Source organism: Prionailurus bengalensis, chromosome B3 (assembly GCF_016509475.1).
Source record: "Prionailurus bengalensis isolate Pbe53 chromosome B3, Fcat_Pben_1.1_paternal_pri, whole genome shotgun sequence".
NCBI classification, from domain to species: domain Eukaryota; kingdom Metazoa; phylum Chordata; class Mammalia; order Carnivora; family Felidae; genus Prionailurus; species Prionailurus bengalensis.
In genome coordinates, this window is record NC_057355.1 from 54,662,983 (window position 1) to 54,687,934 (window position 24,952).

At 36.1% G+C, this 24,952-nt stretch overlaps 1 protein-coding gene across 3 annotated transcripts in view; it reads left to right on the forward strand.

Moving 5' to 3' along the window:
• FAM227B (family with sequence similarity 227 member B) overlaps window positions 1-24,952 on the forward strand; it is a 202,409-nt gene that overhangs the window by 23,699 nt on the left and 153,758 nt on the right. For all 3 annotated transcript variants that reach the window (XM_043555450.1, XM_043555452.1, XM_043555451.1), the window contains 3 exons: window positions 3,620-3,718; window positions 10,591-10,692; window positions 15,007-15,133. In XM_043555450.1, the coding sequence (XP_043411385.1) occupies window positions 3,620-3,718; window positions 10,591-10,692; window positions 15,007-15,133 (328 nt within the window). The remainder of the gene's footprint in view (window positions 1-3,619; window positions 3,719-10,590; window positions 10,693-15,006; window positions 15,134-24,952) is intronic.

Below are 24,952 nucleotides of genomic sequence, written 5' to 3' on the forward strand. Positions count from 1 at the left end.
ATCAGCTCAAGATATTTTAGTCTGCTTATTTTGACCCCAAAATAACTTATGGGAGCCCTTCCCCACAATCCCATCTTTTGTGCCCCCAAGTGTCTGGGGAATTTTTGAGTAGTATCTCTACAGGGTGGCCAGTTGAAAAACTGTAAGCATAGGAAGGTAACTAGATCATTGCCCATTGGTTGCCAAAGGTGGGATGAGAGTTGTGTGGTTACTAATACTGATTTCCCACTTAAATATTAGGTGGTCACCTAACAAGTTTTCCATTTCCTGAAGGCTTAAACAACGCTCCCTTATCCCCAAGCAGATTCCTTTCAGACAGTTCTCTGAGATGAAGTTGGCTCCTGGTAGGCCCTCTTCCCCATCTTTCACCTCCAGCTTTCCTGTGCCTCTTTGTTTCTCAACCCAAAATCCCTGTTTGTTTCCTCTCCTACAATAGTCCATCAGAAGGAACATAATCAACCATTAAGCCCCACCTAATGGTTTTAGTGTTACAAGAAGTAGAGTCTGATTGACCTGGTTTGGATCTTCTGCTTACCCTCAGGCAACTACAGAGCACCTCTATTAACAACTATATCTAGATTCAGTAATGACACTCTCTCTTATTTTCCATGCTAATACAAATGTTTTTCAATTCTCTTTTACATTTTGTGGGATTTTGGTGACAGTGAAGGCTTAGTGTGACCTATTTATACAATCACCTGATCCCATTTTTGTAGAGAAATACTATAGGTGCTAATTATAGTTATGCCTGGATCATGAGCATATTTATTTCTTTTCTCTGACAATATTTTCCACACTTTCCTCAGGAAAAATATTTTATTGTTATAAAAAAATTGTGATTCAAATCAGTTTATGAATGTTGTTCTAGATAATCTATAATATTTTTTCTAACTCTAAAATTCCATGTTCTAAGATGGTACTACTATATTTTAAATATGGATCCATGGGGCACCTGGGTGGCTCAGTCGGGTTGAGCGTCGGACTTCGGCTCAGGTCACGATCTCGCGGTCCGTGAGTTCGAGCCCCGCGTCGGGCTCTGTGCTGACTGCTCAGAGCCTGGAGCCTGTTTCAGATTCTGTGTTTCCCTCTCTATCTGACCCTCCCCCATTCATGCTCTGTCTCTCTCTGTCTCAAAAATAAATAAATGTTAAAAAAATAATAATAAAAAATATGGATTCAGTACATCTAACACAAATCAGAAGATAATCACATAAACAAGACATAAAAGTGCAGCTATGAGGAATTTTTAATATGGTTAATTTGGAGGATGCTTGCATTTTTGAAAGAAATAGTAAAGTGAAGAGTGGAAGTAGATACGGGTAGAGGGTGGATGGAGTATGACAAGCATCTGGGTATATCTTGGCATAGATACCCAGTGTTTTATTTGGTAATATCCCTAGCTGATTTCAAAAAAAAATTTAAATTGGTTTACTATAGCATGTACAATGCAATAGCATTAAAATAAATTATGAGGTTATAGTAAAGAGAATAAGTATAGGAAAATAAAAATAATCAGAGAAGATTATTTCATAGAAATGCTTATGATAACAGACCAAGGGATTGAACTTAAGGATCTGAAACTTGCAAAGAGGAGGTTATAGGGCTTCTGTTACAGGAATGGAAGTATGGGAATCCATTGAATTAACGAATTCACCTAACCCCATCCAAACATGTTCCTTTACATACAGTCATTAATTTAGTTCCTTGATGAGAGAAAGTGTACATTATTCCCTTTACCTCCCAGAACAGAACCATGGTTACAGGTGATGCTTACTAAACACTTTATTGAATTAAAGTGAGTGAAAAATGACCTATATTCTGAATAAGAGTAGAAAGCTGAGCCACAGGCATAATGATATACATGAATAAAAATTCAAAAGAAAATTAGAAGTCATTTTGTCTAACCTAGACTCAATGTTAGGAAAAAAATAAAGTTCCAAGTTAGATAATCTAGGTTTTAAGATATGTTTACATTTACTTAAATCAAAAAAAAAAAAAAAGTATCACAGAGTGGTGAGAGGAGAAGAGAGAGCCTGTTAACTTTTTCAGCTGTGCTTGGGGTTTTGGGGCAATTTCCAATTTTTGATTGTTTTGACTAAATATTGATATACTTTAAAGAATTTGAAATTTTACTGAAAAAGGAAGTTAGTGATACTAGACATAGCCAAAACAGAATAGAAGCAATCATGAACTTACTGTACACTGAAAAGAATCTTTGCTTGAAATTTGCAAATAATTTAAACAAAACTATTCAGCTTTTCCCTGTATTTCAATTTTCTACTTTTTTTCTTTATGTACTTTACATATTTCCTTATAATTAAGAAGTACTAAATCTAAGCTGTTAAGTACTAAGTACTAAATTGAAGCTGTTACCAATGGATTCCATACTATAATTAGTGTCCTATGAAAGAGAAGTGCCCCCACAGAATCATGACAAGGAATCTTTTTTGGCATAAAAGTAAGCATGATATCCTTTTGTAGACTTGTACTTGAGGAACAGTAATTCATACCTATAGATTTCATTAAAGTAAGTCTTGAACTGTAATGAATCTGGCATTTTAAAACTTTTAGTAAATCAATAAGATAAAATCATCTATTGAATGTGCCTATTTAAAGCAAGATTTCTGATCAACATAAATAGATTTAACTTTATGTGACAATTTTTATCAATTGCCTAAAGAGTACACTCTATTTAGATAGGGTCTAGACTTACAATGGGGCTTGTTGGGATAGAATTCCAATATTGTTGGTATCTGTCTTTAGTATAAAAAGGAAATTGTAGCATGTGTTGTGGAATTTTTGCTGTTCTTAGTCTAGCCTACAATGTCATTTCAATAGCTACTATACAAATCTGATTGTTGAGCATATGAAATGTGGTTAGTGTGACTGAGATGAATTTTTTATTTCATTTCTTTTAATTAACTTGTATATGAATTTTAAAAGTAATAGCTGATTCAGTTATTGAAAGCTCTCAATTATGGTTGGAGCAAAATCACAACTCTGTATTTTATGAAGTCTAAATACTGACCTAGTATTTATGATAAAAATGAATTGTTCAAATTGAGATGTGCTATAAATATAAAATATATTCAGTATTTCAAACACCTGCTCCCACAAAAGAATGTAAAATATTTCATTAAGAATTTTTTACAACAGGAGCACCTGAGTGGCTCAGTCGTTTAAGCGTCCGACTTCCGCTCAGGTCATGATCTCACAGTTCATGAGTTTGAGCCCTGTATCAGGCTCTGTGCTGACAGCTTAGAGCCTGGAACCTGCTTCTGATTCTTTCTCTGCCCCTCACACACTCACACACTCACACACACACACTCTCTCTCTCAAAAATAAACATTAAAAAAAGAATTTTTTACAATTATATGTTGAAATGATAATATTTTAAATATATTTTATTAAATAAAATATGTCATCAAAATTAATTTCACTTTTTACTTTTTTAAATTGGCTACTAGAAAATTTAATATCATCTACATGGCTCAACTAAATTTCTATTGAACAGTGCTAGTCTATAACCATTGAATACATACTCTATATATAGCCTATTTACATTAACATGTTTTATAATGTATTTTAATTTGATCTCCACGTGTCTTTTGTTCCACAGGAAAAAGTTTTCAAAATCTGGAAGACCCATTTTCTCTCAGAAGCTTCTATTGCTCTTTTACATGATTCATTTTGGTGGTGGTTTCTGCATAAATTTAAGGTATGATGTTATTTTTTAAACTTCTTTTTTTAAGTTGATTTGTAGTACAGTGAATTTTTTAGTAGAGATAGCAGTGGTACAAAAAAGTGTTTTTTGGATCCTTTCACAGAAATTGGGTTTTTAGTATTCTTCACATGTTAGAAATCCTGTTTAAAATCTAGAGTTCTTTCTGGAGCACCTGGATGATTCAGTTGGTTAAGCATCTGACTTCAGCTCAGGTCATGATCTCATGGTTTTTGAGTTTGAGGCCTGCATCTGGCTCTACACTGGCAGCAAAGAGCCTGCATGGGATTCTCTCTCTCCCTCTCTCTCTCTCTGTCCCTCCCCTGCTTGCCCGTGTGTGTGTGTGTGTGTGTGTGTGTGTGTGTGTGTGTTCTCTCTCAATAAATAAATAAACTTAAAAAAAATCTAGAGTTCTTTCAGAGGAGTTAAAACTTTAATATGGATTTCAAAGATCCTGAATCTTCATTAATCAGAAAAAAATTGGTGAAATCAGTGTAGTGAATAATACAGTTTTAGCTTAACTCAGTGCTATAATGTGCTGACAAACAGGTAAACAGAAAGCCCACTGTAAATCACTGCAGGAATTTTCATCTGGAAAATAGTCCATACCTCTGATGGATACAGGGTCTTTATTTGATTCAGAAAAGTAAAAAACTCTGATTGGGTTTAAGAAGAGAAAGACATCTGGATATCTGGGAAAGATATCTGGGAAACAGTAAGAGAATGGAAATAAGAAGCACATGAGTCTTACAGTTAGAGAATATGGGAGCCTGGGAAAAGTGGTGAATACCAGTGACTGTTGTATGTCCTCTGGATCTGGGAGAGTAGCAGAATGAGGAACCCTGGGATCACAGCCCAAGCACTAAGAAGATGTGCCATTACATCAAAGAAGTTTACAAATAGACTCCACTCTCTACCTTTCCCCAGCTCAAATTACTTGCACAAAGCTACTTATGGATTGTCACAGGAATTTTGTACCATGAAGAAATGGGTGTTAACCAGTTTTACATACAAACCATTCAGTTAGTGCTATATGTTAGAATAACTAGTGTAATTCTAGATTAAGGTTATCTGTCCTGTATTTCTGATATTGTTAGGAGCTCTGGATATAGCACTATCTAGGGAAATTCATGAAATCAGGAGAATTCCATCACCTTAAATTTCTTTCTCTAGATCTGGATGCTGAATTTATGTTTTTCCTTGAAACAGAGAAACATTACATTCCGGCTTTAATCTGTTAAGATTATATATAACAAGTTTTTGAAGGAAACATAATCTAAGAGTGTTTCTAGTAATTGTTTTGTCAGGCAATAATAGTATTTTATTGCTTTGAACAAACACAGATTTGACACCAAAATATTAATGACCCACTGCATTTATATTGTTTTTGGAATAATAAGGAATTAGATTTTTTTTTATCTTTAACCAAGCTATTCTCTAGAAACTAGTGGCTTTCTGAAATTAAAATGTAATAATTTAGTAATAACCTTAAAACATTATAACTTAATAAGATTTCTGGTGTCATTATATTTGACTTGTTTTGAGAAGGAATATGTAAGTTAGTTGTATCAGTCTTCTGCTAGTGTTCTAGGGAACTGAAAGGGGCAGTTTAGGGATCCAGATCAAATTGAAGCAAACTTTCCATGATTTAATGAGAACAATTCCTCTTTCATCTGTTTTGTTCATTGCATTTTATCTATGACTTTATTTCTAAGAGGGTTTATTATAATATATATACATATTATTTTGAAGCTAGTGAACTATATAAAGTGGGAATAGAGCTATTCCTTGAATATTTGCTTTGTTAGGTAAGTTCCTCTTTTAAGCTTTACTATCGTTTTAGATGGATGCAAAACACATAAATTCTATCTATATTTGAGTACACTTTATGAAGAATAAATAGTACTGATTTTATACCTAGAATATGGTAAAACCACAAACCACTTGTTCAATTACCAATAGTTTATATGACAAAATACATAATCATATTCTAAAGCTTTAAAACATATTTCAGTAATTGTTATAGATTAATATAAAAGCATATTTCCTTCATTGCCTATGTTTAGTGATAACTTGGTCTAGTAGAATTTTAAATCTGGTTTTCCCAAATAATTATTGTGAAACTTTGGGCTAGTCAAAAAACCTCTCTGAACTTCACTGATCTCATCTCTAAAAAACAAAACAGGTAGAAAATTACATATACCCTGCTTTTTTCCCCTAAAGTTGTTGTATTAAAAGTGACATGAATAAGAAGACACCTAGTAAACTTTGAAATACTATATAAATATAATATGGGATTCAACACAATAGAATTAAGAGATCTGACTTTCAAAAACAAGTTTATCCACTTAGTAAATAATGTGTCCTAGAATAGTTACTTATCTCTCTAAATCTTTCATAAAATAAAAAAAATCACATACTTTGTATGTTTCTTGGGTTAAATGAGAAAGTACATGTAAACTTGTTTACATGGAGCTAGGTATATAGTGTTTAATGGATATATCTATCATTATTATTATTATTATTATATTAATTGAGAGAACACAGTATTCCAAAAATTGGGGGCCAATGTATAGGCTAATTAACAAAAGTTTCCCTAATGATGTTTGACTAGAAGAACTTCAGTAATGATATTGCAATATACTTAATATTTTTAAAAATTGCCCTTGGGACTTGGGCTCCCCCAAAGATTCAGAAATCTGGAAAGCACATTATTCCCACCCATATAACAACAAAGGAAACCCATATAACCTATAACATTACAACTTTTTAAAATTTATCATGTAGAGTAAATTTCAAAGCAAAGAATGTTAGCAGGGAAAAAGAGAGTAATTGTATGATGGTAAATTGGTTGATTCGTCATTATTACTAATAGGAAAAGTCATAAATATACTTAGATGTTCTAACACCTCATTCTCAATAATTGGTAAAATATACAAAAAAAATCAGTAATTATATAGAAGACTTGAGCAACACTGTCAACCAGATTAATCAATCTAATTGACATTTACTAAATGTTTCTCCTGACACAACATAATATAAATTTTTCTCAAGTACACATTAGACATTTACCAACGACTTTCTGAGCTAGGAAAACATCCTAACAAATTTAAAATAATAAAGTCATACAGAGTATGTTTTCTGACCAAAATGGAATTTATGAATGAATAACATAAAGCTGACACTAAAGCCAAAGATATTAATAGAAACAAAATAATCTATAGACCAAAATTCTCTTTGATGAATATTGATGCAAAAATCCTCAACAAAACACTAGCAAACTCAGTTCAGCAAATTAAAGGATTATACACTCTGACCAATGGGATTTATTCCCAGAATGCAAGTATGATTTTTTTAAATGTTTATTTATTTTGAGAGAGGGTGCATGCAAGCAAGGGGAGGGGCAGAGAGAGAGAGAGAGAGAGAGAGAATCCCAAGCAGGCTCCATGCTATCAGCACAGAGCCCAATGTGGGGCTTAAACCCATGAACCATGAGATCATGACCTGACCCAAAAATCAAGAGTCAGATGCTCAACTGACTGAACAACCCAGGTATGCCAGTAAATGATTTTTTAATGTATTGTTGAATTTAGCCTACTAGTATTTTATTGAGGATTTTTGCATCTGTGTTCATCAGAGATATCGGCCTATAGTTCTCTTTTTTAATGGTGTCTTTATCCGGTTTTATCCGGTATTGGGATAATCCTGGCTTCATAGAATGAATTTGGAAGTTTTCCTTCCTTTTCTATTTTTTAGAATAGTTTGAGGAGAATAGGTATTAACTCTTCTTTAAATGTTTGGTAGAATTTGCCTGTGAAGCCATCTGGTCCTGGACTTTTATTTGTTGGGAGGTTCTGTTTTTTGTTTTTTGTTGTTTTTTTTAATCCAATGTCTCTGCTGGTTATCCATCTATTCAAATTTTGTATTTCTTCCTTTTTAAGTTTTGGTAGTTTACATGTTTCTAAGAATTTATCCATGTCTTTTATGTTGTCCAATTTGTTGGCATATAGTTTTTCATAATATTCACTGATAATTGTTTGTATTTCTGTAGTGTTTGGTTGATATTTCCCCCCTGTCTTTTATGATTTTACTTATTTTAGTCCTTTTTCTTTCCTTTTTGATAAGTCTGGCTAGAAGGTTATCAATTATTGATTTTTTTCAAAGAATCAGCTCCTGGTGTCATTGATCTGTTCTGTTGTTTTTTTAGTTTCTGTATCATTTATTTCTGCTCTGATCTTTATTATTTCCTTCCTTCTGCTGGTTTCAGATTTCTAGTTCCTGTAGGTGTAAGGTTTGGTTGTTTGAGGTTTTTCTTGCTTCCTGATATAGGCCTGTATTGCTATAAACTTCCATCTTAGAACCGCGTTTTCTGCATCCCAAAGGTTTTTGGACCACTGTATTTTCATTTTCATTTGCTTCGATGTACTTTTAAATTTATTCTCATATTTCCTGGTTGACCCATTCATTGTTTAGTAGCATATTATTTAAACCCCATGTATCTATGGACTTTTTAGATTTTTGTCTTGTGGTTGACTTCTAGCTTCATAGTGTTGTGGTCAGAAAAGATGTATAGTATGACTTCAGTCGTCTTGAATTTGTTGTGGCCAGTTTTGTGGGCTAATTTGTGATCTAACATGGAGAATGTTCCATGTGCATTTGAAAAGAATGTGAATTTTGCTGTTTTAGGATGGGACAATCTGAATATATCTGTTAAGTCCATCTGTTCCAGAGTGTCATTCAAAGCTATTTGTTCCTGATTATTTTCTGTTTAGAGATCTGTCTGTTGATTTAAGTGGGGTGTTAAAGTTTTCTCTACTACTATTGTATTATTGATTAGTTCCTTTATGTTTGTTACTCACTCTTTTATGCATTTGGGTGCTCTTATGTTGAGTACATAAAGATATACAATTGTTATATTGTTGGATTGTCCCCTTTATTATGATACAGTATCCTTCTTTGTCTCTTGTTATAGTCTTTGTTTTAAAGTCTGTTTGTCCCCAGCCGCTCTGGAAAGCAGTGTGGAGGTTCCTCAGAAAATTAAAAATAGACCTACCCTATGACCCAGCAATAGCACTGCTAGGAATTTATCCAAGGGATACAGGAGCACTGATGCATAGGGCCACTTGTACCCCAATGTTCATAGCAGCACTCTCAACAATAGCCAAATTATGGAAAGAGCCTAAATGTCCATCAACTGATGAATGGATAAAGAAATTGTGGTTTATATACACAATGGAATATTACGTGGCAATGAGAAAAAATGAAATATGGCCTTTTGTAGCAACGTGGATGGAACTGGAGAGTGTGATGCTAAGTGAAATAAGCCATACAGAGAAAGACAGATACCATATGGTCTCACTCTTATGTGGATCCTGAGAAACTTAACAGGAACCCATGGGGGAGGGGAAGGAAAAAAAAAAAAAAAAGAGGTTAGAATGGGAGAGAGCCAAAGCATAAGAGACTGTTAAAAACTGAGAACAAACTGAGGGTTGATGGGGGGTGGGAGGGAGGAGAGGGTGGGTGATGGGTATTGAGGAGGGCACCTTTTGGGATGAGCACTGGGTGTTGTATGGAAACCAATTTGTCAATAAATTTCAGAAAAAAAAAAAAAAAGAAAGAAAAACAAAAAAAAAAAAAAAAAATAAAGTCTGTTTGTCCCATAATTATGGGTACTCTTTCTTTTGACATCCGTTTGCATGATGTTTCTCTGTCCCTTCACTTTCAATCTAAAGGTGTTTTTAGGTCTAAAATGAGTCTCTTGTAAGCACCATAAACTACTTGCATAAACTACCATTTTTATGTTGCCTGTCTACACAGACTGCTGTCTCTTTAAGGGTGGCGACCCAGCTATCACTTGCCCTCCTGGCTCACCCAGTGCTGAGTCAGCTGACTTTTAAAGCTCCAGGCTTCAAGTACCACTGGTTTTATAAATTCACTGAATTCAGCCCCTCTAGTTTCTAGTCAAATGCTATGGAGATTAGTCTTCCCTATGTGAGCTCCCTGGTGTAAAGGCCCATTTCTTTGCCCTCTCCAGACATGCAGCTCCCTCCCTCCTACAGGCAGCCTCCCTCCACCTTTCTGACTTTCCTAACCTTTTAGATGCAGATTCTTCTCTAAATTTAGTTGTGGAGTTTGTTCTGCCAGTCTTTGGATTGCTCTCTGGTCTATTGACTTGGATGCTGATGATATCTAGTTGTAAATGTGGATGGGGTGAGCTCAGGGCCCCCCTGCTCCGTCATCTTCCCAAGCTAATCCTATCAGGACTTCACTATAATATTGAAATTATTTTGTGTATACATTTCTTCCTTCTTACAACATACTGTGTCTTTAGTTTAGCATCATGTCACAATTGTACTATTTCTGGCTGTGGCTGTCTCATCCTAGTAACTGCTTTAATTTTATGCTGAGTTACTGATAAAAATAGAGTTAAAGTGGTTATAGAATAAGAGAATTTAAAACTCATTGATTGCCTCTGTATGCCAGCTTTAATGCAGGAACCTTTATTAACCTGTCAAATGTTTGCGTGCTCTCTGTGTGCCAGGCACTGTGCTGAGGCCTTGAAAAACAAAGTCAAGCAAAACATGATCCTTGTCTTTATTTTACTATGCTACTTTAAGATATGTATTGTCAGATACATTTGGTAGATGAGGAAACTAGGACTAATTAGCCCAGGGTAAGGCAGCTAATGAATAACAGAGCCAGTATTCAAATTCAGGTCTGCATGATACCAAACCCATGCTTATTCCACTATAGCAACTGATCGGCCTTTTAAGAATAAATAAAATTATTGATATTATGCATACAAATCCAATTTTTAATTGTAGTATTAATACTTTTAATTCCATACATTTTTTTTTTTATTTTTTAAGCCTGACAGAGAAAATCAAGATTCCTTGTTTGATAGAATTTCAGAAAGTTATGTGGTGCTTTTCATGAGCATCCCTGCAAGTCGAAAGGATACATTCCTTCAGGTAAACATAGAAATTAACTGGTTATGCTAAGCATTTTTAGAACAAATGAAATAAAAAAATAGTTATTTTATTCAAACATTTATTAGAAGTTATTTTGTTACTTTGATAGGAAATTGCCTGAAGTAGAGTAAGTAATGGTCAAATATGAAAAGTTATGCTTCCCCCTCAGAATATTGTATTCCCTTGCCTAAAAGTCTTACAGAATCTCCTTAGTGTGGTACAGGTATTTTGTTTGCATATTGATAATGTGAAAATTGTTGACTTATCCTATATATATTTTTTATTTTTTTCTGTGTATCTATAAAATTAATCATTTTTCTTTTCCCTTATAATATATCTTTTGATCTGTTTAAGAGGACTTGAGAAGTTTATGTTATGTGTAAGGGCTAAGCACCCGTTAAAGTAAACAAAAATGGACATAGTTATGAAGTTTTTGTTTTACTTTTCTGTCATTATAATAACTATTGAAAAGGATTGATTAAAAGGCTTTGTGTTCTTTGTGTTCTTTTAATGTGAAATGAAAATGTGTAGGAATTTCATTAGATATTTTTAATTTATTTTTTTTAATTTTTAAATGTTTATTTTTGAGAGAAAGACAGAGACAGAGCGTGAGCTGGGGACCGGCAGAGAGAGAGGGAGACACAGAATCCAAAACAGGCTCCGGGCTCCAAGCTGTCAGCACAGAGCCTGATGCTGGGCTCGAACTCACGAACTGTGAGATCATGACCCGGAGCCGACGTCAGACTCTTAACTGACTGAGCCATCCAGGCACGCCTGATATTTTTAAATTTAAACATCTAGCATTTCAAAGCAGAAGCCACATTCAAATACTTTTGTGTTGACATCTGTAAATCAGAAATACATTCATATTTTGAGTTGATAATTGTTTTTCTGGGTAAAGCAAACTTAAAAACAGTAAAATGTCTTTTACAATGGAAGTATAAACAAACTTAAACTGCCAAATATTTATGTTCAATCTTGACCTATCTTACTTACTCACAGTCATATACACGTAGTGTCATAAAAGGAAACCAGTAGTGCACTGGGAATAGGGAGACTTGGCTTCATGTCCCGAATCTGCTACTAATTACCTGGATGATCTTGGCAAAACATTTAGTCTCTCACTTCCACAGCTGAAAGAGGTTGATTAGAACCGTGATTCATAAATTGTTGTTTTGTGGAACAATGGTGTTCTGAAAGATGGTACAGGTATTTTTCTCTCCTAATACTAAAATATTTTGTTCTTATTTGCATGTAAACGTTAGTTAATGGTTAGGATTCTTGGTAAATTGCCTAGAAATGACAAAAACAGCTCTTTCTCCTATCCATAAATTTCCACTTAGTCTATCTTTTGTGGTGAGTGAGCCTAGCCTACGTAACATGGTTTGATGAAATCAAGCCTGCTTTAACACCATGCTTTTGAGAAAAGGATAACCGGCCTATTTAATATGGACAAAGATAGTAGTGGCACCATTGCATATCCCCCATTCTCCAATGTCTAGACCTACAATTTTGGTCCAAATGTTATCTCCTGGGGTTGATATGCCTTCTGATAGATCCTATATTTATAACCTTTCTCAAATCATGACTTGATTTTTTTCTGGGTCCCTATTTTCAGTAGCTTTTTCCAAGGAGAAATTAGAAGTTGTTTATTCAAAATTCAAAGCCTCATTTGAGAACAAACAAGATGTACATCTTGGTGATTTGACCCCTTGACCTGGATTTGATCTTCTTTTAATGCTCCCTTTCTGTTTCTATGCTTGAGGCCACCTCCCTATACATCTATCTCCTCCAGAGCTGTTTAAGTAGAAGTAAAGCCTCAGCTCTTATTGACCAATTTCCATTATTTTTAACTCACTCAGATAAGTTAGGGTTTTGTTACTGCTTGCTCATCTGATTTATTTTACCTAACAGAGAGAAATTTATTAATATTTAAGAATCAAAAAGTCATCTTCATATTCCACTATTCAGTACAAATTAGCTTAATCTATACATATTTAATGTGGCTTTTACTTCTCTTTATTCCAGGGTTATACAATGATAGACCTTCAGAAATTTTCCCAACACAATTTGACATTTGATCCTTAATCTCATGAAGATGAAATATTCACATAAAACTTTTAGTTCACCTTGTTCAACCTTTTAATTTTAATAGTCAGTATTACTTCTTATACCAAAATATAACATGTGATTATTTCTGATAGTAAAAAAATGTTCATGATTCACTCAATAAAATTAAATATACCAATATATTAAAGCATTCCCCCCAACCACCAAACAAAAATCATGGAATTCTTCAAAGAATATCATCATTTACCAGAAAGTTTCAGCACTTCTGGATTAGGTAACTGTGTTAGTTGTCTATTGTTACTCTAACAAATTATCAAAAATTTAGTGACTTTTCAAACAACAGAAATTCTTTGTCTGAGACTTATAGTGTCCAGAAGTCCAAATTGAATCTCATAGGGCTAAAATTGAGGTATCAACAGGGCCAATTTCTTTCAGAGGCCCCAGAGGAGAATCCATTCCTTGTCTCTTCTAGCTTCTGCTGGCTGCCAACAATCTTTGGCTTCTGGTCACATCACTCTAACTTCTGTTTCTGCCATCCCGTTGCCTTCTTCTCTTTTATAGTAAAATTTTCCAGAGCCTCCCTCTCATAAAGACACTTGTGATTACACTTAAGGCACACTGGATAATCCAGTATAATCTCCCCACTTAAGATCTTTAGCTTCATGAAATCTGCAAAGCCCTTTTGCTGAATAAATTAACATCCCCATGTTCCAGAGATTAAGACAGTGACCTCCAAGGGACACTTAGATTCCAAAAGTTTACATTTAATATTAAGGGCTAAATGTGATTTTAAATACTTATTTGACTGCTGAATACCAGAATAATAAATTAAAATATTTTAATTTTTTAAATATAAAACTATAGTAACTTTTATGTTTAGTCACTTCCTAAGAGAAATTTAGTAGTTTAGGGGTTTTAAGTCTAATAGAATAATACAGTACCATATATTTGTTGATATCTGATCATAGTTTTACTGTGTAAACAATATATAGTTATTACAACGTATTAACTCACCTAAACAGATTTCAGTTATTTAAAAAAGTTTGTTATTCTAGCCACATACACACACACACACACACACACACACACAAAATGGTAATTATGTGACATGATGTAGGTATTAACTAATATTATGGTGGTGATCATATTGCAGTTTGTAAGTGTATCAAATCAACATGCTGTATACCTTAAACTTACACTGTGTTATATATAAATCATATTTTAATTAAAAAATACATAAATAGGGGCACCTGGGTGGTAAGATTGCCTGCTTGCTCAGAGAAGCAGTAACCACTTTGTTCATCCTATTAACATCTATGTTCTAAAACCACATCTTGTTAGGATTCTGTTACTGATATGGAAGTTGATGGGGGAGAGAGAAGATGACAAATTTAAAATACATGTATATGGGGGCATCTGGGTGTCTCAGTTGGTTAAGCATCTGGCTCCAGCTCAGGTCATAATCTCGCAGTTCTTGGGTTCAAGCCCTCCATCGGGTTTTGTGCGGACAGCTCAGAGCCTGGAGCCTGCTTTGGATTCTATGTCTCCCTCTCTCTCTCTTCCCCTCCCCAACTCATGCTCTGTCTCTCTCAAAAATAAGTAAACATTAAAAAAATAAAATAAAATAAAATTTGAAATATGTAAATATACATTTTATTATAATGATCTACACATGTCACTTTCTAAAAGAGGATAACAATACCAAGGTTAAATGAAATAATAATCATCAAACTTTATCTTATAATATGATAATTAAACCTTATCTTGTTAACTTCATCCTTTATCCAAATTAAATTTTCTAAAATGCTAACAAATAGCCAAATTGACTTTATTTTCAACTCTTCTTTGCTCATGTCCCACAGTTAGAGGTACAAAGAAGTGAGGAGTGGCCAAAAACAACCTATAAGAAAAAAGGGACATAGGGTGCCTGGGTGGCTCAGTCAGTTAAGAGTCTGCCTTTTTATTTCAGCTCAGGTCATGATCTCATGGTTCACGGGTTTAAGCCCTGTGTCACGCTCTGTGTTGACAGTGTGTAGCCTGCTTGGAATTCTCTCTTTCTGCCCTTCCCCCCAGGTACACACTCTCTCTCTCAAAATAAATAAATTTTTTTAATTAAAAAAATTAAATTAAAAAAAAAAAGATAAAAGGGACATACATATTTCACAAACTTAATAATCATTTCTTTGGTAGCTGAGATAGGCTATATAAAATATGAAATTATTCTAATATGACTCTTTTTGATAGGTGTATCCTGATTGTTTGGCACAAGCTATCTATGCAACATTCCAGGAAGCATTTCCAGAATCCAGTAATATTTTTAATGATGAATTTAAAGAAGATCTAGGGAATAATATTTTTCTTTGGCTGTCAGGTATGAGTATATCATTTACATATCGATCATTATTTTGATACCTAAAACTTTTAGATTACAGTATCTTGTCAAAAAATTAGTAGTTCTTTGCCTTACAAAACATGTCATGTTAATGCCTATATTTTTTTTTTTTCAACGTTTATTCATTTTTGGGACAGAGAGAGACAGAGCATGAATGGGGGAGGGGCAGAGAGAGAGGGAGACACAGAATCGGAAACAGGCTCCAGGCTCTGAGCCATCAGCCCAGAGCCCGACGCGGGGCTCGAACTCACGGACCGCGAGATCCTGACCTGGCCGAAGTCGGACGCTTAACTGACTGCGCCACCCAGGGGCCCCAATGCCTATATTTTAAAAAGAATGATTATTTTCTCTGAAAGTTTCGCTATATCAAAACCTGTTATTAACGTTAGAAGCCAAATCATTTTATTGACAATGGGATTGTTATAGAAAATTGAATTTCCATAGAAATAAAGTTATATATATTTTATATTTAAAAAGTAAATATTTTAAGCTGCTTTGGAACACTGTAGACATTTTTATGGCAAATAGTATTGGGTAAATTCTAGAACTAACTTAGTTCCTTGCGGAAATATAATCAATGATTAATCAAGAAAAAGGTTTCTTTTTTGAATCATGGTATATGTGTAAGTGGGAGTGATAGGACTGAAAGGCTGAAGGAAAGTAAAATTCTATCCTAGAGCATTTTGCTAGAGATTTAGGCAACTGAGTGTAAAACTAGGGTATAATTTCATGTTCCGGGAGTGACCTCCTCAATATTTTTTTATAATACTGCTTCATTCTTATGGACTACCAGAAGCTATTGACTATTTTTAAATTGTTCTTATAAATCTTTTGATACAAATTTTGACAGATTTTTTAAAACTGTTTTGCACCAATTCTTAGTAACCAAACCATTTCTGAAAGAAAATGTTATTGGGGTGCCTGGGTGGCTCAGTCAGTTAAGTGTCTGACTTTGGCTCAGGTTATGATCTCCTGTTTCATGAGTTCAAGCCCCATGTCTGTCTTCAGACTTAGGTCATGATCCTGCTGGTCAGAGTTCGATCCCCATATTGGGGTCTGTGTTGACAGCTCAGAACCTGGAGCCTGTTTCAGATTCCGTATCTCCCTCTCTCTCTCTCAAAAATAAATAAAACATTTAAAAAAAGAAAATGTTATATATTTTAAGGAGGGCGCCCTTGAGAGGAAAAGACTAGAAAGCAGCACTTAGAAACCACCCTCCCCTTCAATCAACACACACAGACCAGAGCCTCCCAATTATAGAGATAAATACAATGAATTCTAATATAAGAAATTAAAAGGGAATGGACACAGCATTCATACCAACATTCTATCAGAAAAAATGTGATGAAGAACAGAACAACTTTCCTGCTAACCTATTCTACTATATTGTGTCCCCCCAGAATTCATACATTGAAGTCCTAACCCCCAGTACACCTCAGAATGTGGTTGTATTTCAGTATAGGACCTTTAAAGAGGTAATTAGGTTAAATGAAATAATTTCAGTGAGCTCTAATCCAACAAGACTGGTGTCCTTTGAATAGGGAGACACCAGGGATGTGGATTCACAGAGAAAAGGCCATGTGAGGACACAACAAGAAGTTAGCCATCTGTAAGCCAAGGGAAGAGACCTCATGAGAAATCAGACCTGCTTGCACCCTGATTGTGGACATCCAGCCTCCAGAACTGTGATACATTTCTGTTGTTTAAGTCCTCTGGTCTTTAGCATTTTTGTTATGGCAGCACTAGCAAACTAATACAGATTTTTTAAATTAACTAGAAAAAAGTTGACAAAAACAGATGAAAATTTTTTCCCAGCAATTAAAAACTGGAACAGATGAAATCAAACGTATCAAAATTGGTGAAGATGAAGTCAGGCTGTCACTTTTTACAGATGACATGATACTCTACATGCAAAACTCCACAGACTCCACCAAAAAATCTGCTAGAACTGATACATGAATTCAGCAAAGTCGCAGGATACAAAATCAATGTACAGAAATCATTTGCATTCTTATATACTAATAATGAAGCAACAGAAAGACAAATAAAGAAACTGATCCCGTTCACAATTGCACCAAGAAGCATAAAACACCTAGGAATAAACCTAACCAAAGATGTAAAAGATCTGTATGCTGAAAACTATAGAAAGCTTATGAAGGAAATTGAAGAAGACACAAAAAAATGGAAAAACATTCCGTGCTCATGGATTGGAAGAATAAATATTGTTAAAATGTCAATACTACCCAAAGCAATCTACACATTCAATGCAATCCCAATCAAAATCGCACCAGCATTCTTCTCGAAGCTAGAACAAGCAATCCTAAAATTTGTATGGAACCACAAAAGACTCTGAATAGCCAAAGTAATATTGAAGAAGAACACCAAAGTGGAAGGCATCACAATCCCAGACTTTAGCCTCTACTACAAAGCTGTAATTATCAAGACAGTATGGTATTGGCACAAAAACAGACACAGACCAATGGAATAGAATAGAGACTCCAGAATTGGACCCACAAAAGTATGGCCAACTAATCTTTGGCAAAGCAGGAAAGAATATCCAATGGAAAAAAGACAGTCTCTTTAACAAATGGTGCTGGGAGAACTGGACAGCAACATGCAGAAGGATGAAACTAGACCACTTTCTTACACCATTCACAAAAACAAACTCAAAATGGATAAAGGACCTGAATGTGAGACAGGAAACCATCCAAACCCTAGAGAAGAAAGCAGGAAAAAACCTCTCTGACTTCAACCGCAGCAATTTCTTACTCGACACATCTCCAAAGGCAAGGGAATTAAAAGCAAAAATGAACTATTGGGACCTCATGAAGATAAAAAGCTTCTGCACTGCAAAGGAAACAATCAACAAAACTAAAAGGCAACTGACAGAATGGGAAAAGATATTTGCAAATGACATATTGGACAAAGGGCTAGTATCTAAAATCTATAAAGAGATCACCAAACTCCACACCTGAAAAACAAATAATCCAGTGAAGAAATGGGCAGAAGACATGAATAGACACTTTTCTAAAGACATCCAGATGGCCAACAGGCACATGAAAAGATGCTCAACGTTGCTCCTCATCTGGGAAATACAAATCAAAACCACACTAAGATACTACCACACACTGTTAAGAGTGACTAAAATGAACAATTCAGGAGTCTATAGATGCTGGAGAGGATGTGGAGATACGGGAACCCTCTTGCACTGTTGGTGGGAGTGAAAACTGGTGCAGCTGCTCTGGAAAACAGTGTGGAGGTTCCTTGAAAAATTGAAAATAGATCTACCCTATGACCCAGCAATAGCACTGCTAGGAATTTACCCAAGGGATACAGGAGTGCTGATGCATAGGGGCACTTGTACCCCAATGTTCATAGCAGCACTCTCAACAATAGCCAAATTATGGAAAGAGCCTAAATGTCCATCAACTGACAAATGAACAAAGAAATTGTGGTTTATATACACAATGGAATTCTACGTGGCAATGAGAAAAAATGAAATATGGCCTTTTGTAGCAACGTGGATGGAACTGGAGAGTGTGATGCTAAGTGAAATAAGCCATACAGAGAAAGACAGATACCATATGTTTTCACTCTTATGTGGATCCTGAGAACCTTAAAAGAAGACCAGGGTGGAGGGGAAGGGGGAAAATAAGTTACAGAGAGGGAAGGAGGCAAACCACAAGAGATTCTTAAATACTGAGAACAAACTGAGGGTTGGTCGGGGTGGGAAAGAGGGGAAAGTGGGTGATGGGCATTGAGGAGGGCTCCTGTTGGGATGAGCACAGGGTGTTGTATGGAAACCAATTTGACAATAAATTTTATGTGTATATATATATATATGTATACATACATATTATATATGTAATATGTATATATGTAATATGTATACATCTAATATATATATAAAAAGAAAAAAGAAATATTATTCTAAACAAAAATAATTAAAAAATTAAAAATGGAACAGAGCAGATAAAAGTTATAATCCTAACATTCTAACAAAAATTTCTAAGAAGTAATGAAAGAATCATAGTTGTAAGGGGAGAATACAAATTGGAAACGTAAGTCCATGGAACACACATATGTATACATGGAATTACCATGTTAATCAAAATACAGAATATGGGTGCCTGGGTGGCTCAGTTGGTTATGATTCTTGATTTCAGCTCAGATCATGATCTCATGGGTTTGTGAGCTTGAGTTCCACATTGGGTTCTGTGCTGACAGCAGGGAGCCTGCTTGGTATTCTCTCCCTCCCTCTCTCTCTCCCCTCCCCCACTAGCATGCATGCTCTCTCTCTCTCTCTCTCTCTCAAAATAAATAAATAAACTTAAAAAAATATATAGAACATATCCAGCATGTTACAATTTTGCAAATTGCAGTTGCAATTTTGATTTTTTTTTCACCCAAGAGTCTTATAAGATAGTGCCTTTTAATGGCAAAGTCTTTTGTGTTTATACTTAGTTATTAATGTTTACTTTTTTGCTTTAAGTAAAATACTACAGCTTATATCATACTTAGAGTTTAGAATTTATTGAGCTGTTCTTGTTACATAATAATACATAGCAAAATATTATAAATGGTACCTACTGGCTTAATAACAAATATATGTTCTCTATTTGTTGGAAATGAAATTCTATATGTTCATGTGTGGTTGCCTTGACTAGTATACATGTGTGTTTCTATAGGATTTTATTTGTATTTACAATAGTTTTAATAGGTGTTATATCTTTACTCAATTAAAAATCCCTTTTCTCCTATAAAAATATATGAGTTCACAAAAGAAAAAACTTATTTTTGTCTAACATAAATCTTCACCTGATATAGTTTAGATACATCTTTTACTCTTAAGTTTACAGTGCATAATTTTTAGGTATTTTAGCTACCAGTAATCTAACACTGAATCAATTTTATAGACATATAAAATTAGATTTGTTCTAGTCTTTAATGATAGTTCTCTTATAGAGGCAAACATATTGATTTGACTTCCACCCAGTATTATCTAAAAAAATTAATATTATGGAAAGAATCCTTTTACTCTTGCCATGACCATGCAAGATTCTGTAGATAAAGTTTTAGGATCATTGTCATCTTAACTTTCTTGAATCATCCAAGTCATGAACAAGGCATATCTCCCTATTTGTTTAGGAGTTTGTTAATTTACCTCAATATATTTTCTGTTTTCAGCATGTAGATCTTATATGTATTATTTTTCCTAGGCATTTGATGTTTACTGAGTGTTATCAAAAATACTTTAAATTTCACTTTCCAATTGTTGCTAATGTATTATGATTTGCTTTTTAATTTGTGTTCACTAATTAGCAAAATCAAACAGCTTATCTGTACATACTTTAGGGTTTTCTACATACAAAATCTTATCCTCTGCAAAAAAAAAATTATATTTCTTCCAATGATTTTATTTAATTTTTTTGTATTATGCTGAATACAACTTTATAAATTCCAAAGGTACTTCACACCTGTCAGAATGACTAAAATCAACAACAGGTGTTGGCAAGGATGTGGAGAAAGTGGAACCCTTTTGCACCGTTGGTGAGAATGAAAACTGGTACAGCCACTGTGGAAAACAGAATGGACATTCTTCAAAAAGTTACAAATAGAACTATCCTATAATTCAGCAACTGCCCAACTAGGTCTTTGCCCAAAGAATACAAAAATACTAATTCAAAAGGATACATGCACATACAATAGCCAAATTATGAAATAGCCCAAGTATCCATTGACTGATGAATGGATAAGGAAGAAGTAGAAGAATGCAAATGGGTAGAGCCACTCTGGAAAACAATATGGAGGTTCCTCAAAAAATTAAAAATATAACTACCCTATGACCCAGCAATTGCACTGCTAGGAATTTATTCAAAGGATACAGGAGTGGTGATTCATAGGGGCACATGTCCCCCAATGTTTACAGCAATGCTATCAACAATAGCCAAACTATGGAAAGAGCCCAAATGTCCATCAACTGATGAATGGATAAAGAAGATGTGGTTTATGTATACAATGGAAAACTACTCGGCAATGAGAAAGAATTAAATCTTGCCATTTGCAACAACGTGGATGGAACTGGAGGGTATTATACTAAGTGAAATAAGTTAGTCAGAGAAAGATATCATATGTTTTCACTCATATGTGGAATTTGAGAAACTTGACAGAAGACCATGGGGGAAGGGAAAGGGGAAAAAATAGTTTCAAACAGAGAGGGAGGGAGACAAACCATAAGAGACTCTTAAATACAGAGAAAAAACTGAGGGTTAATGGGAAGGGGGCAGGGGAAGGTGGGGAAAATGGGTGATGGGCATTGAGGAGGGCACTTGTTGGGATGAGCACTGGGTGTTGTATGTAAGTGATGAATCATGAGAATATACTCCCAAAGCCAAGAGCACACTGTATACACTGTATGTTAGCTAACTTGACAATATATTTAAAAAAAAAATAAGGTGAATCAAGATGGCGGCGTAGGAGGACGCTGGGCTCACCGCGCGTCCTGCTGATCACTTAGATTCCACCTACACCTGCCTAAATAACCCAGAAAACCACCAGAGGATTAGCAGAACGGAGTTGCCAGAGCCAAGCGCAGACGAGAGGCCCACGGAAGAGGGTAGGAAGGGCGGCGAGGCGGTGCGCGCTCCACGGACTGGCGGGAGGGAGCCGGGGCGGAGGGGCGGCTCGCCGGCCAAGCAGAGCCCCTGAGTCTCGCTTGCAAAAGCGGAGGGGCCAGGCGGACTGTGTTCCGACAGCAAGCGCGACTTAGCGTCTGGGAGGACGTTAAGTTAGCAGCTCTGATCAGAAAGCAGGAAGGCTGGAGAACAAAGGGAGGAGAGCTGCTGAGCCCCCGGACGACAGAGCTCAGTTTGGCGGGGAACAAAGGCGCTCGCCAGTGCCATCTCCCCCGCCCATCCCCCAGCCAAAATCCCAAAGGGAACCAGTTCCAGCCAGGGAACTTGCTCACTCCGCGCAAACACCCAACTCTGTGCTTCTGCGGAGCCAAACCTCCGGCAGCGGATCTGACTCCCTCCCGCTGCCACAGGGCCCCTCCTGAAGTGGATCACCTAAGGAGAAGCGAGCTAAGCCTGCCCCTCCTGCCCCCGTGCACCTTGCCTACCCACCCCAGCTAATACGCCAGATCCCCAGCATCACAAGCCTGGCAGGGTGCAAGTAGCACAGACGGGCCACGCCACCCCACAGTGAATCCCCCCCCAGGAGAGGGGAAGAGAAGGCACACACCAGTCTGACTGTGGCCCCAGCGATGGGCTGGGGGCAGACATCAGGTCTGACTGCGGCCCCGCCCACCAACACAAGTTATTCAAGACAGCACAGGGGAAGTGCCCTGCAGGTCCTCACCACGCCAGGGACTATCCAAAATGACCAAGCGGAAGAATTCCCCTCAGAAGAATCTCCAGGAAATAACAACAGCTAATGAGCTGATCAAAAAGGATTTAAATAATATAACAGAAAGTGAATTTAGAATAATAGTCATAAAATTAATCGCTGGGCTTGAAAACAGTATAGAGGACAGCAGAGAATCTCTTGCTACAGAGATCAAGGGACTAAGGAACAGTCACGAGGAGCTGAAAAACGCTTTAAATGAAATGCAAAACAAAATGGAAACCACCACGGCTCGGATGGAAGAGGCAGAGGAGAGAATAGGTGAACTAGATGATAAAATTATGGAAAAAGAAGAAGCTGAGAAAAAGAGGGAAAAAATAATCCAGGAGTATGAGGGGAAAATTAGAGAACTAAGTGACACACTAAAAAGAAATAATATACGCATAATTGGTATCCCAGAGGAGGAAGAGAGAGGGAAAGGTGCTGAAGGGGTACTTGAAGAAATCATAGCTGAGAACTTCCCTGAACTGGGGAAGGAAAAAGGCATTGAAATCCAAGAGGCACAGAGAACTCCCTTCAGACGTAACTTGAATCGATCTTCTGCACGACATATCATAGTGAAACTGGCAAAATACAAGGATAAAGAGAAAATTCTGAAAGCAGCAAGGGGTAAACGTGCCCTCACATATAAAGGGAGACCTATAAGACTCGTGACTGATCTCTCTTTTGAAACTTGGCAGGCCAGAAAGAATTGGCACGAGATTTTCAGGGCGCTAGACAGAAAAAATATGCAGCCGAGAATCCTTTATCCAGCAAGTCTGTCATTTAGAATAGAAGGAGAGATAAAGGTCTTCCCAAACAAACAAAAACTGAAGGAATTTGTCACCACTAAACCAGCCCTACAGAGATCCTAAGGGGGACCCTGTGAGACAAAGTACCAGAGGCATCACTATAAGCATAAAACATACAGACATCACAATGACTCTAAACCCGTATCTTTCTATAATAACACTGAATGTAAATGGATTAAATGTGCCAACCAAAAGACATAGGGTATCAGAATGGATAAAAAAACAAGACCCATCTATTTGCTGTCTACAAGAGACTCATTTTAGACCTGAGGACACCTTTAGATTGAGAGTGAGGGGATGGAGAACTATTTATCTTGCGACTGGAAGCCAAAAGAAAGCTGGAGTAGCCATACTTATATCAGACAAACTAGACCTTAAATTAAAGGCTGTAACAAGAGGGGTGCCTGGGTGGCGCAGTTGGTTAAGCATCCGACTTCAGCCAGGTCATGATCTCGCGGTCCGTGAGTTCGAGCCCCGCGTCGGGCTCTGGGCTGATGGCTCAGAGCCTGGAGCCTGTTTCCGATTCTGTGTCTCCCTCTCTCTCTGCCCCTCCCCCGTTCATGCTCTGTCTCTCTCTGTCCCAAAAATAAATAAACGTTGAAAAAAAAATTTAAAGGCTGTAACAAGAGATGAAGAAGGACATTATATCATAGTTACAGGGTCTATCCATCAGGAAGAGCTAACAATTATAAATGTCTATGTGCCGAAAACCGGAGCCCCCAAATATATAAAACAATTACTCATAAACACAAGCAACCTTATTGATAAGAATGTGGTAATTGCAGGGGATTTAACACCCCACTTACAGAAATGGATAGATAATATAGACACACGGTCAATAAAGAAACAAGGGCCCTGAATGAGACATTGGATCAGATGGACTTGACAGGTATATTTAGAACTCTGCATCCCAAAGCAACAGAATATACTTTCTTCTCGAGTGCACATGGAACATTCTCCAAGATAGATCATATACTGGGTCACAAAACAGCCCTTCATAAGTTTAACAGAATTGAAATTATACCATGCATACTTTCAGACCACAATGCTATGAAGCTTGAAATCAACCACAGAAAAAAGTCTGGAAAACCTCCAAAAGCATGGAGGTTAAAGAACACCCTACTAACGAATGAGTGGGTCAACCAGGCAATTAGAGAAGAAATTAAAAAATATATGGAAACAAACGAAGATGAAAATACAACAATCCAAACGCTTTGGGACGCAGCGAAGGCAGTCCTGAGAGGAAAATACATTGCAATCCAGGCCTATCTCAAGAAACAAGAAAAATCCCAAATACAAAATCTAACAGCACACCTAAAGGAACTAGAAGCAGAACAGCAAAGGCAGCCTAAACCCAGCAGAAGAAGAGAAATAATAAAGATTAGAGCAGAAATAAACAATATAGAATCTAAAAAAACTGTAGAGCACATCAACGAAACCAAGAGTTGGTTTTTTGAAAACATAAACAAAATTGATAAACCTCTAGCCAGGCTTCTCAAAAAGAAAAGGGAGATGACCCAAATAGATAAAATCATGAATGAAAATGGAATGATTACAACCAATCCCTCAGAGATACAAACAATTATCAGGGAATACTATGAAA